Genomic DNA, 13,553 nt, shown 5'->3' with positions numbered 1-13,553 from the left:
TCTTTCCCTTTGTGTTCCTCATTTTGGTCAATTACTGAAAGATGACGGTTCTGGCAAAAAGACCCCACAAGGAAAGTATTCTAATAGCCTTTCCTTTTACTGCTGTTATTAATTTCTCATAAGAGAAAAACAGTATCTCCTGTAACATGGTTACAAAAGAATAGCTACTTCCAAGTGTGATTAAGAACATTAGAGAACATGTATATAATATTCAGAATAATCTACTGAATAGACTGAAAAATTCTACAATCTTCCACCTGTTTTACAAACAATATTCAAAAAATTGCTTATTGAGAGTAAACCATATTCTTTAATTTTTTAAAGTGTATTCTTTTTTTTTTTTCCCCATGAGTGAGACAGTGAGAGAAAGATAGGCACCCTAAACAGTGTCCTCACAGTGCAATCCACACTCAGCCTCAGCCAGCCCTAACTATGGGTATGTGTGCATGAACATGTATGCCCAGGAGGTTCTCAGACACAAATTTGGGACATTTCCCATGTAGGTCTATCTGCATTACCATTAAATTACACCACTGCCTGGTCCACATATTCTTTAACTTTTAAATTCCTTCTTCTTGCTTTTATGTATGTGAACATTGCTTTTATATTTCCTTCACTGAACAAAATAGGATGCTGCCAGCAGTTAGTGAGCTTATTTAATTTCCCATCATTATGAGTTTCTCTTTAACAGGCTGTAACTAAATCTTCAATTAGCTTTTCTTTACTATAGTGTATTATGTCTCATTTTGTCTTTTAGTGAAAAATAACTGTGTAATTATATGAAAATTACTTGACTTTTAACATGCATCTAGATAACTTTCTGAGGGTATGCAAACCTAGGTGGGAATCAGTGTTTATTTACAAAGGGGATTATTGGAAAGAGACTTTTTATTAGAAAATAAAAAGTTTAGAATTTAATCTGGACAGTTGACTCCAACAAGGTGCAAGATTTTGAGCAAGGTAATGTATCTGAGTCTGTTTTTTAATCTAAAAACTGGAGATAACACTGCATGTCACACCTACCTGATAAATGATAACCAAATACAAAAATGTAAAAGCACTTTGAAAAGTATCAATGCTACACAGATGGCTTTAATGCTGCTTCTTCAATTATATAAGGAATTTAATCAGAATATTTTAAATCACATCTGTGGTTCAAAAGTATATTTTGAGAAATGTGGTCACTGTACATCTTAGTTGACCTATTTAGATAGTGCTTATTAAAAATTCAATAGATGTTAGGCTTTTTACATTTATTATAATGCAATCCGTAATATTTTTCAGATGAAGAAACAGATATTCAAGAATCAGCCAAAAGTCACATCGCACAAAGGTGGTAGATTCCAAATCCAAATTTAAGAGTTGTCTGAGTAACTATTATGCTTGTTACTGCATTTATTTTTGTTAGATCATACAGACATTTTTCTGTGGAGGTTAACTTTATATGGGACTAAACCAAGTGAAAATTTTTGTGCTACAAACATAAGGTAGGCCTACCACTTTACAGTTTATTCCTTTCACTTTAGAATGCCTTCCTCTTACTTAAACATCTATCAAAATCTACGCTACCTTAAGTCCCACCTTAAGAATTCCCAGAACTCTTTCTAAATACTCCAGAATATACCAATCCTACCAGGGATATATTATGTATGACCTAAATGGTATAAAGTGTGGTTTAAGATATAACTAAAATACACCTATTATATAAAAGTCACTGAATGTGAGATTCAAAACAATGCAAGAGTTTATAAGCTCTTTGGAGAAATAAAACATGTGTCCAATTTTTGTCAATTATACCTCAATGAAGCTGGAAAAAAAGGAGATGGCATTTCAGGTAGGAAAAATGACTTTACCCAGGGCATAGAAATAGGATTATACATGAATGAAATATTGAGAAAAGCAGCTTAGAAGAGCTTGGCCAGGTGGGAGATGGGTGGGGGATAAAACATTCATGTAAAGGGAAAATGAAGTAGGAACTATTTGAAGGACCCTGTAATAAGAAATTAGATTTCAGATATAAAATAAAATGTTTTACAAGTAGATATTATGCCATTTACTTCTTACAGCATCAGGACTGAGTTTACACATCATTAGCTAGACTTTTATGTAGGAGTAAACTGAACTAAGTGAGAGATACAGGATTCAACGTAGGCCCCATGATCTCTTTTTTCCTAAAACATACTCTCTCCCAAGGAATCTGAACATCTGAACAGGTTTCAGAAGATAAATTCTTCTGACCATCTGAATCACTGTTTAGGAAGATTAATCTGAAGATGCAACATAGAATATGATTATGTCTAGTTTTCAGAAACTTAAGGACAGACGCTGAAATACATACTTAAAAATCCTAGATGTTTAGTTAGACTGTTGATAATGGAATATTATCTCCACATGTACTTACTGAAAATGGATTTACTAGGAACTTGTTAAGAAGTTTGCCTGCACTTTATACTCTGAGATAGTTACTTATAATAGAGGTTTTTGACAAAAAAATTCTTTAATTTCAATTCAATCTGATAAAGGGACATGTTTCTCATATCCAGTAATCACACCTAAAAATTTCTGCCACTTACAGAATTATTGGAGAAATTGTGAAAAATTTCCGTGAAGATGTAAACTGTACTCCATAGTCCAGTTGTTCCCAATGAGTTAGGAGCCTTGCTTTACCCTGGTCAGGAGTTTCAAAAGGTGTTCCTTTCACTGCATGCAAAAATACATACATCCCCTGGAAAATAAGTAAAGGGGGATACAATCATCATCAGTTACAAAATTAGTCTGACAGCATTAAGATAGTTCCAGGCATTTGTGACAGAGTATGTGATCAGCTCACGGGTTGAGCTTTCATTTAACAGTGAGAAGCTATGGTCAGTACTAGTAAAATAAAGCTTTCTAAGATATGTAAATAAAGGTTAGCATATCCCTTATCTGAAATGCTTGGGATCTGAAGTGGTTCAGAGTTCAGATATTTTTGGATTTTATAACATTTGCATATATATGAGAAATCTAGAGTATGGAACTTAAGTCCAAACATGAAATTCATTTGTTTCATATACACATTGCCTGAAGGTAATTTTATGCAATACTTTCCATTGCAGTGTTCAACTTATCACATGAGATGAGGTGTGGAATTTCCTACTTTTGGTATCCTGTTGGTGAGTAAAAACTTACAGATTTTATAGCATTTCACATTTTATATTAGGTAAACTCAACCTTTATTATTTGGAGAAAATCAGTAAAAGGACATGTAGAAATTTATTAAGTAAAAAATAAGAAGCTTCATCAAGGAAGCTTAATATCATTACATTTAGATTTTCTAACACCTTTTCTAGGGAAAAGGATTACCTAATCTGTACTAAAGTTTTCTTCAGTGTTCAGAGAACAAAATGTATCAGGGAAAATAGTTTCAAAACCATTAGGACAGCCTTGCTTCAGTAGTTCTCTTCTAGAGCAATAAAGATGTAATGTTTGATTCAACTTCTTTTTTTTTTGGAGATATTTTTGCTATAGGGCATGTACACTTGCCAGAAAGACAAGAGACCACGAAACAGAGAGACAGAAAGCGAGAAATCACTCCCCAGGGGGGATGGCCATGCCGCAATCCCTTCTCCTCCATTCTCCTCTCGGGATCCTGGGCACGCACGCACACACACACACACACACACACACACACCTTGCGTGAGTTTAAGCCACTGGGTCCAGGACTTGAACTGCGGTCAACTACATGGGAGTCTTGCAACACAGCCATTACGTTAACTGCTGGTCCCTGATTCAATTTACTTTTAAAATTACCATTGTGTTAAGGCTGGCTAAGTGGCTTGGTGGTTAGGTGCTGGACTCCCACATGGCAGACTGCAGTTTGAGTCTTGGACCTGACAGCTTGTTTTCTCCATCTCCCTGTTTCTGATCAAATTATCATTGGTCAAAAAATAAGTTATGGTTAATTATTAGGAAAATAAAAAACGATGTTTACTAGACTTGGTTTTCTTGAAATTATGATGCCCATTTAGATTGATATGTAATATTTCATTTCAGGATCACAGTTTGAAGCACTGGTAGTATCACAGAGCTTAAATATTACCATGAAATAGTATTACCTTCTGATGTGATGTCACTTTTTCCTACTCTTAACTTTTAATAAACATATGTAAAAAATGGGTAAGCTAGTGATTTGAAACATAGTATACTGGGTTAGAAGGGCCCATCCTTTCAAGTTTAGTGTATTTTCTAGTTATGCCATTAGGTAATTCAAAAGCTATTTACTGGGTCACCTGAGAAGTCATGATGCATTTTTGCATAGAAAAACAGAAAAATGGGACCCACAGATGGTATAATGGTTATATCATTGGATCTCATATAGTCAACTTTGATTTTAGTCCCAAGCCCGGTGGCTTAACACTCACACAGGGTGCATGGGCCTGAATGCCCAAAGTCCCAAGAGGAGAATGAAGAAGGGATTATGGCATGGCCAACCCCACTGACAGAGATGATTTCTTGCTTTCTGTCTCTGGTGAGCGCACACACCCTATATCAAAAATCTCTCTAAAAAGAAAAGTAAAACAGAAAAATATATCACAACTTTTACCAATAGCTGCAATAAAACATATATTACAGAAGAAAGGGCTCACATTCAACTAGATTTAACCCAACAAACATGTAAGTAGATAAGACACAGTACATTAAAACATACATGAAATTAAACAACATAAGTCCCTAGCCCTCGAGAATTTAATCTTCTAAAAGATTATAAGGGGGAAAAAAAGTCATGCATAAACAACTAGAAGGGCAGAAATTGCTATCAGAGTACTCACAAAATGCAGAAGGAAAGGTTCTTTGTTGCTGAGGTCAAAGCCTTGATGCTACTTTGTCAACTATTTCCTCATCAATAATTAACCACCTTTCATAAAATTTTATTGAAAAATACATTTATTATAATGCAAGATACTGTGTTAGGGTTGTTTGCATAGTATTTTCCCACTAGTGTGAATACCTCTGGAACAAGGTCTGGTACACAGATATGTTGGAGGATGATGTTAATCCAAGAAGTGTTTATATTCTGTAAGCACTAGGAAGCCATTTTCACTTTGGCTTCAGAGAAACTATGAAACATAAGGTGGATGCTTTCAAAAATCTTAAAAGTATTAGACCCCAAAATAGTCAAGGACTTTTACTCTAGATCACATGTGTGAGAACCCAAAACAATCTTCTTGCTATTTCTTTCAAGCTATGTGCACTTACTAGTGTCTAGAATACTTGAAGAGTGTATTTTATAGATCTGACCATATATTGTATACCTTGTACTTATTTTTACTTTTTAAAGACTCTTCCCATATGGGTCAGCCTCACAGTATGTCATATTTTACCACTGTCCAACCTCAATATACTTCTTTTTTTTTGGAGAGTTTTTGCTATAGGGTATGTGCGCTCGCCGGAAGGACAGAGAGAGAGAGAGACAGACAGAAAGCAAGAAATCACCCCCCAGGGGGGATGGCCACGCCGCAATCCCTTCTCCTCCATTCTCCTCTCGGGATCTTGGGCACGCACGCACACGCGCCCGGCATGAGATTTAAGCCACCAGGTCCGGGACACGAACCGCAGTCGACTACGTGGGAGTCCAGCAACATGGCCATTACGCCAACTGCTGGTCCCAATATACTTATTTTTAATAGCTTCTTTTGAAATAGTCTTTATATAAAAATATTAATGGTGATTATTCCCACCTCAAAAGAATTAGTAAAGAAAGCATGTACCCTATGACTAGCCCTTAATAAATTCTTGATGAATCAAAATACAGAGAATTCTCATTCTGTTTTTTTTTTTTCTTTTTCTTTTCAATGATTGAGCAAGAATGTGCACAGAAACTGGGGGCAGGGGTGGAGCAACCTCAACAGGGTCTCATCATTCTGCTATCTTTTCCCCCCAGTTCTCCAGCTCCTCATTCATTTTTAAAGCTAGGCTAAGAATTTTATGAAGAATTTATACTTCTCAGAGCAAACTCTAAGAAATGAATAAAAACAATCACTTTGGTTTCTACCATACAGTTCAGAAGGACACATACACTATATTTTCCTAAGCAGATATAACTAAGTTTATTTTCTCATATTTAAAAACATTCAGTATATATTACCTATTTTTAATTGGTTTAATGTAGGTTATCTTCAAAGGAAACTTTAAATTAGGAGTCATGTAATTGCTACATCTATGGCTAGTTAGATTTCTAGTATGAACTAGTAATAAATAAATCGGAAGCGTGAAGTCCGACACAGCGTGCTTTACTTGTCATCTGCCCAGAGCCATATACTGTGCCTCAATCTCTGTCAACCAATTTGAAAACATGGGGAGGGGAGAAAGGAGTGGCTTTTAAAATACCTTTAATACCTGTGTCATTGGAGAAGGGAAAAGGATAATTATTCAACAGATATTTAAACAGATCTTTATAAACAGAAGTTAAAACATAAAAAAAGAAGATAAACTACTAATTATAAACTATGACCGAAGAATGATCCACAGGAGTTATACAGTTTTCTGGAGGAGGTGATACCAGAGCAGTTTTGCTGGAAAGTAGGAATCAGTGAGGCAAAGCAGGAAGGGAACACCATTAAAAGAGACAGCAAGATGAGTTTCCTTATTGCTAGAGCATAGTATGTGTTTAGAGATGCTGAGATAAGACTGAGTCCCTTTCTTAACTCTGCATTGTTATAAATCGGTCTTAAATGTCACACGAGGCACTTGAGATTTTTATCATGAATGTAGTGGAGAATCACTGAAGGACAAAGAAAGTGTGACTTCAGTAGGTATGCATTTGTAAAACATCACTGTGACAAATGAGAATGGAGAAGAGTAGGGAAGCTTCAAGAATAACATCTGAATTATTGTAGTAGTAATAATTATTCATTTTTTTCACCTCAGGAAAAAAAATGAGGTATAGGTTCAAAATGATAGCACAGAAGTACAACAATGAGGGAAAAGGAGGAGTTATTCTAAGACTAGGGTGACCATATGTTCTAGTCAGCATAGGATAGTTCTGATTTATACCTATTCTTTTCGAGTGGTTATTATTAGAGCTCTCTTTTACTCTCCTTCTGAATTACACATTAATCATTTTAACACTGACATTCAGTCATCTGGCTTGGCTTACCAGGCAGATAGTGGTGGCTTTAGAGAAGATTAAGAACCAAGTCAGAGAAGCAGATTGTGGGTGAAAAGGAATAAATCAGAAGTGAGATGAATTCAATTTATTCAAGTTTGGTTTAAAGTGCAAGGTGTTCTCGCAATATAAATATGAGCAGCATCATTCTACAGATAGAACTGAAAATATAGACAGATGAAGTAAGTAGAATATATAAAATAAGCGTGAAAGAAAAAACCTTGAGAATAATAATAATTGAGAGAAAAAGAGAAGATCCTGCAAAAGGAAATTGATGGAAAAATCAGAAACATTTCTAGGAGATGCGGGGCCAGATGGTGGCATAGCAGTAAAAAGGACATTCTGTGAGGCTGACCCATACAAGAGTGTTCCAGGTTTGCATCCAAAGACTTCCCTGAGGATACTAGAGCATGCGCTCATGATCTGGGGCTAGCTGAGGCTGGGAATGGATCACAGTGTCGAGACCCTACAGGGGGTGCTGCTTCTCTCATCATGGAAGAAACAGATATAAGTAAAAAATTAAGAAAGAATAAATAAATATATACAGGAGAAAGTCATCTCATGTAAGCCAGAGAAAGAGTTTCAACAAAAGGGAGATGATTAATATAAAATATTTCAGAGAAATCGCTATTTAAAAATAAATAGTATAATATAAAGTGGATCAAATAGACATTTATTATTTTCATCAGCACATCATCCTTGTCTTCTTCCAATCAACTTCAAATCCAATCCAGAAAATTTAAAATATTTTTAAAAATCTACTTCTCTTACATTTGTCTTAATGCTCCAAGTATTTCATTTTTAAAAATATCTTTAAACAAATACATAGTTATTATGGATTCAAAATTCACAATTAACTAGATCTCTCCCCTTTCTACTTTAATAGGCCATTAAAGATTAAAAAAGTCACTATTAGAGTTGTTTTATAACCGGTAATTTCCAGGGCTGCATAATTCAGTCAGTAGAGTCAATCAAACTGTTGACATTTTGTAGAGTGAATACAATACAGCTAATACAGGAGAGTATTGATAGAGTCCAACAAAAAAGAAGCTACAGCACCAGAAGATCCTGAATCACACGGACATGATTAAGTTCAGAATTTCTATATGGAAATTGGAAACTAAACAATTTAGACATACTTATCAAGAGGGCCAGCAGGTGGCACAGTGGTTAAGGTGCTGAAATTACCACATGGCCAGCCATGGTTTGAGTCCTGGACCTGACGGCTTGCTTTCTCACTCTCCCTCTCTCTCTCTGTCTTTCTCTGGCAGAACTCATGTAAAAAGTAATGTTAACAATAATAATAGTAAATAATTCATAAAAAAAAAAGAAATACTTACCAAGAATTGAAACCAAAGATGATAATTACTTCTGATGCATCCTGGCTAATCAATATATTTAGTTGCCTGAATACGAAGTTTTTTACTAAAATGACTTATTTTCTAGATTATAAATAAATAATGAGCCAAAAAAATTGTCATACTTAGAAAAAAGTATGAAATAAAGTAAAATAAACTTTTTTCCATGTTGATGTAAAAGTGCAATAGAATAAATTCCTATCCCATATTAGAGTTCTTCAAAATTAAGTCTTATATTCTTTGTTTTTTCTTCCTAATTTACTATAGATATGTGCTTACTGGAGAAAGGGGGAGAAAGAGAGCGAGAGCAAGAGTGAGAAAAAGTCAGAAAGCACCACCAGGAGGAGATAGCCATGTTGCAATCCCCTTTCCTCCATTCTCTTCTAGGAATTTTGGCGCTCGCGAGCACACACACACACACCCCCAGTGTCTCTCTCAAGCTACAGGATCTGGGACTCGAATTGCACAGTCAGCCCTGGGGAATCCAGCTATCTACTAGCTACCACACCACCGTCTGGCCCAAGTCTTATAGTCTAAAGACCACTCACCTATACACTTTAAATGGGTGAATTCTATAATATATAAATTACATCTCAACCAATTAAAAAAAAATGAAGCCATGTTTTTCTTCAGAAAATAAAACCTCAAGCTTTAAAAAAATTGTGCTTTAATACACATATCATAAAATTTAGCATCTCGAATACTTTTTTTAATAATTATTTATTTTATTTATTCATTCATTTATTTTTTTTTAGTTTGAGCAGAGAGAGACAGAGGGTGAGAATGAGAGAGAGAGAGAACGTGAGAAAGCAAGCCACCAGATTCAGGACTTGAACCCTGGTCGGCCATGTGGGAGTGTCCAGTGCCCAACCACCACGCCACCTTGCTGGTCCCCCCCTTTTTTTTTTTTATAAGCATCTTGAATACTTTTAAAGTACACAATTCAATCATACTAAGTATACTTGCACTGTTAAAACAATCATTACCACTACCATCCATCTCCAGAGCCCTTTTCATTTTATAAAACTATTAAACAACTCATTTTTTTTTCTTTCCCTTAACCTTTAGCAACCACTAAATCTTAAGCTTGCAAGTGTTTAGTGTAAGATGAAATTCTTACCAGATTATGTATAATATTTGTTAAGGTCCAAGCAACAGGAACACTGAAGAAGGGAATGCTGAGTAAAACAATATGAAGCAAGCCAACTCCCAGTGCATACGTCAGCCACATACCCCGGCTGTTCATTACACGGGTATTTGGATTCACCTCGCTATGGGCAACTCCGACATTCATGTTTGCTCTGTAGGAAGAAATTAATCAATAGTGACATAGCTGGAAAAAACTAGCTAATAGTTACATGGCTGGAAATGTACATACCCTATTTATGACATGACAAAGTATGTTACTAGGATGATTTTTTTCCTATTGGTTCTGAACTAGACCACCACCACCCCACAATGTGTTACTTGCAATGCTGATGAAAGCATCTCAACATCTGACTTTATAGTAAGATAAACACAATTTATTATGGCTCTCTTTGAAAAGATGGTTAAAATCCCTTTCCCAAAGTTTGTCTTCTAGCATATTGGTTTTACTGAATGAAATAATGGACAGGAAAACTTAAAGCGAAAGGGAATAAAACCTGTATTTCCTTAGGAGAGCAAAGTCAGGAGCTAAATCTATTAGCAGAATAAACTAAAATTAAAAAAGCTGAACTAACCCAGCCAGTCTGTTCTGAGTAGTTGGACTCTTACTGTTAATGTTTATGTTACCCAGAAACAGTGGTCAGAGTTCAAATTACTCCATTTTGAATAGTAAAACCTATCAAAAACATGGTGTTGACATAATGTGGTATGAAATTTGTGTGTGGCTAATGTTTGCTTTTCAATTTTGCAGTACCAATATCAAGGAGTCTTTCCTATGAGTACTTTTCTAGTCAACTCCCTTAAACTTTACTTTTTCTTTTTTAAGAGATTTTTCTCTCCCCCTTTTACATTCAAAATGAACACTAAATGACAAGGCTCCCGGTTACTTTAATATTTCTCTGGGTCTAAGAATCCCTTAAACACAATCAAACTGTCCTAAAGGATACCTATCATGGGAGTGGAGGAAGCAACATGGTACTTTGAACAGTTCCTATTTAAAAATATATAAGCCTTTTTTAATTATGGAGGTAGGCTAGAGAGAGGAATCTCCCATAACTCCGTCCTGAGTACATATCCTGAGTACATATCCTCTTCACCCTTTAAAACTGTATCTGTGGAACAAGCATCAAGGCTCACGGTGATGTACACCAAGAGAATATAAGAATCTCAAACGTACATATCTAAATATTTCTTCCATCCCAAACGTAACCCATTATTTATCCTACATTATTTTTAAATGTAAAAGAAATCATACCTGGAACATGCAAGATAGTTTTCCCACTTTCCCACAAAAAAAAAAAAAAAAAAAAAAAAAAACCGCTCCTCAGAGGCCTAGAATTTACATCGGAGCTGGAAGGCAAAGCTGGTGTGGGACTCTTCCCCCTCAGTTCAGAAAACCTTTCGCAGCAGTTTTGCCGCGCCGCTACCGACCGGCACACTGAGGCCCTCGCTCCTTAAGAGCAGTCCCCCCGCCGGCCACACCGACCCGGGGCGGATTCCAGACCAGAGGAAACCTAGCCCGAGCGGCGGTAGCCCCCTCCACCCGCTCCATCGTGAGCCTCTCATCAGGGCCTTGGCAGGACGCCGAGGACGTGGGGGCGAGCGGCTGGGGCCACTTGGCCAAAAAGGCCACAGAGAGCCGCGGCTGCAGTCGGAACCCACTCTTCCCCTTTAACCCGACTCAGCCCCGCTGGCAGCTACCTGCCGCGTCTGTGCCCACTTACCTGCCGCCCCGCTCCGGCGGCGGCACGAACCAGGACCAGCCCGGCGGCGACAGCAGCGTCCGCTCACTCCCTTGACGCCAGGGCTCTGCCTCAGCGCTGCGCCGCGCAGCTTCGCCGGGGCGGGGGTCGCTGGCAGGGGATTGGCTACGAGCCGCGCCAATCCCGCATTACTCCCAGGCAAGGCGGGACTAAGTGCCGCGCGCCTGGTGCCCGCCCTGCTACGCGCGCGCGCGCTAGGGCTGGAAAAGAGTGTGGGGTCCCGCAAGGCCGGGCCTGCACCCGGGAGGGACTTGTGCTCGCTTCTGGTGGATGGTGATTACCTGCGGCGTGCGAGCTGGAAGGTAGTGTCGTGTGGCTAACGGGTATTTATTCTTGCGTTCCTGTAGATTCAACCCCTTACTCCCCCTCACCTCCTGTCTGAGCGGGAGTGCCTGCTGCCGTGGATACCTCCCCCCAGGCGGGAAGCGGACGGAGCCGAACGCGCACAGGTGTAGAGCGTGCTCTGAGCCGGTTTGGGCTAGTGTTGGGCTAGTGAGTGGTCTGGCTTGAGCTTTGTTGCAGCCCATTTCCCCAGATGCTTCTGGGTGCAGTACGTAACAGTTGTTTTCAGACAGAACAGAAACTTCTGAGTGTGCCGTTTTATATGTTATGGCACTATACAAGGGTTAGCAGTAAACTCATCACAGAATCACGATTTTTTTGTTGGTGCATTCTGGGTTGATGTGCTGAAGACAAAAGTCATTATTACATCCTGAGGAAACATGTAGACCAGAAGTGGATCTTACTGGGGGATGGAGAGGAAGATATATGATCACATATATATTTTTGGGAATCCTCTTTGAAATGAAACTTTCTTTACCTTGGCAGTATGCTACCTTGGCAGTATGCAATGTTTACAGTTTTTATTGCCGAAATAACATTTTGAAATTGACTTAAGAAAACGTTACATTTCTGTTGGTTCTCTGAAAACAGTTGAGTTAGATTTGTCCTGTTCTTTAATTATCTTTGTGTTCTCTCTAAAAATTTGTAAGTCTGATCTCTTCTTCTTTTTTAGGAACACCTGTTGTTCTTAATTGACATTCCTGGTCGGCATCAGCACTTTTCCAGGTGTGTTCTATTTCCTTTTAACATGGAAACCTGACAATCCTGACATTCTTACGTGTTCCATGCTGTGACTTGTAAGCCCCATAGACTTTCCACTTTTCTAAAGATGTCATTTGGTACAGATATAGAAGTAGGCTAGGGACTATGCTAGGGATATGTGATTGATATAAAATCCCTGTCTGCAAAAAACTGTGAGCCGGGAGGAGAGACAGGCAAATATTAATAGAATACTGTGTGATGAGTTTTGCATTTGAAATACAGAAAAGGCCCTAAGGGAGTCCAGAGGAACAGATGCTGATTTGCTGGAAGGTGAAGGCGGGGAGGTTGGAACAGGGAAGAAAAGCTTCTTTGAGAAGCTGATACTTGAACTAAATCTGGAAGGATGATTAGAAGCCCTCCTAGAAAGAGGAAACTCTGTGAGCCAAGGAAGTAGTAAGTGGCACCATGTTAATAGAGACAGGTTGCATAGTATGACTGGCATAGTACACATTTGAGGAATGGTGGGATGAGATTCGAAAGTTAAGCAAAGATCCAGTTGATAAGGAGTTTCACTTAACCTGGTTAGCAGTAGGAAACCTTTGTAAAAAAATTTAGTAGCAACATGATGAAATTTAAATTACTGAAAGAACCCTATAGATGATTGTAATTTGAGTCAAAATTCCTATTAGATGATTATTGTGGTACTTCAGGAAAAATGGTGAGAGGCTTGAACAGGGCAGTATGGAGAGAAGATTAGCATGAGAAACATTTGGGTAGTAGACCAGATAGGACTGGATGCCAGGATGTAGAGTAAGGATTTCTAGGATGACTTCAAGGTTTCTAATTTTGCTTTGTGGGCCAGGATGGAAAGTATTCAAGGGCATGGCTTTTGGAGTCAAACATGCCAGTGTGTGCATCTGCCACTTAATAGTTGTGTCATCTTGAATAAGTTTTTGTGCCTTTAAATCCCATTTGTAATAGAGGAATGATAGTATATTTAAGGTTATTGAGGGAGTATGAAATGGGAGAATGTATATAAAATTCTTATGTTAGCAATTATTTTTATCCTCAAACAAATATATGAAGAAAGACTATTAA

The 13,553-nt window shown here is 37.8% G+C and overlaps 2 protein-coding genes across 9 annotated transcripts in view; one reads left to right on the top strand and one right to left on the bottom strand.

Annotated features, from left to right (window-relative positions):
* ORMDL1 (ORMDL sphingolipid biosynthesis regulator 1) overlaps nucleotides 1-11,478 on the bottom strand; it is a 14,671-nt gene extending 3,193 nt beyond the window's left edge. The window contains exons 1-4 of one of the 2 annotated variants that reach the window (XM_014587587.2): nucleotides 11,373-11,478; nucleotides 9,623-9,803; nucleotides 2,574-2,725; nucleotides 1,079-1,990 (exon numbers count right to left, since the gene is read on the bottom strand). In XM_014587587.2, coding sequence (XP_014443073.1) covers nucleotides 1,873-1,990; nucleotides 2,574-2,725; nucleotides 9,623-9,796 — 444 coding nt within the window. In that variant the 5' untranslated portion in view covers nucleotides 9,797-9,803; nucleotides 11,373-11,478 and the 3' untranslated portion in view covers nucleotides 1,079-1,872. Of the gene's footprint in view, nucleotides 1-1,078; nucleotides 1,991-2,573; nucleotides 2,726-9,622; nucleotides 9,804-11,372 lie in introns of those variants that run through there. The other variant, XM_006147831.3, reaches the window with a different exon arrangement.
* The window catches only part of PMS1 (PMS1 homolog 1, mismatch repair system component), a 124,872-nt gene that overhangs the window by 8,235 nt on the left and 103,084 nt on the right, over nucleotides 1-13,553 (top strand). For 4 of the 7 annotated variants that reach the window (XM_027771563.1, XM_027771561.1, XM_027771560.1 and 1 more), the window contains exons 2-4: nucleotides 3,096-3,152; nucleotides 11,759-11,860; nucleotides 12,427-12,479. The gene's annotated coding sequence lies outside the window, so the exon portion shown is untranslated. Of the gene's footprint in view, nucleotides 1-3,095; nucleotides 3,153-11,585; nucleotides 11,714-11,758; nucleotides 11,861-12,426; nucleotides 12,480-13,553 lie in introns of those variants that run through there. The other 3 variants (XM_006147835.3, XM_006147833.3, XM_027771562.1) reach the window with 2 other exon arrangements.

The sequence above is a fragment of the Tupaia chinensis genome, unplaced genomic scaffold (genome assembly GCF_000334495.1).
Source record: "Tupaia chinensis unplaced genomic scaffold, TupChi_1.0 Scaffold000225_1, whole genome shotgun sequence".
NCBI lineage: Eukaryota > Metazoa > Chordata > Mammalia > Scandentia > Tupaiidae > Tupaia > Tupaia belangeri.
The sequence above is the reverse complement of the archived record's forward strand: the minus strand, read 5'-3'. Positions and strand labels throughout refer to the sequence as shown.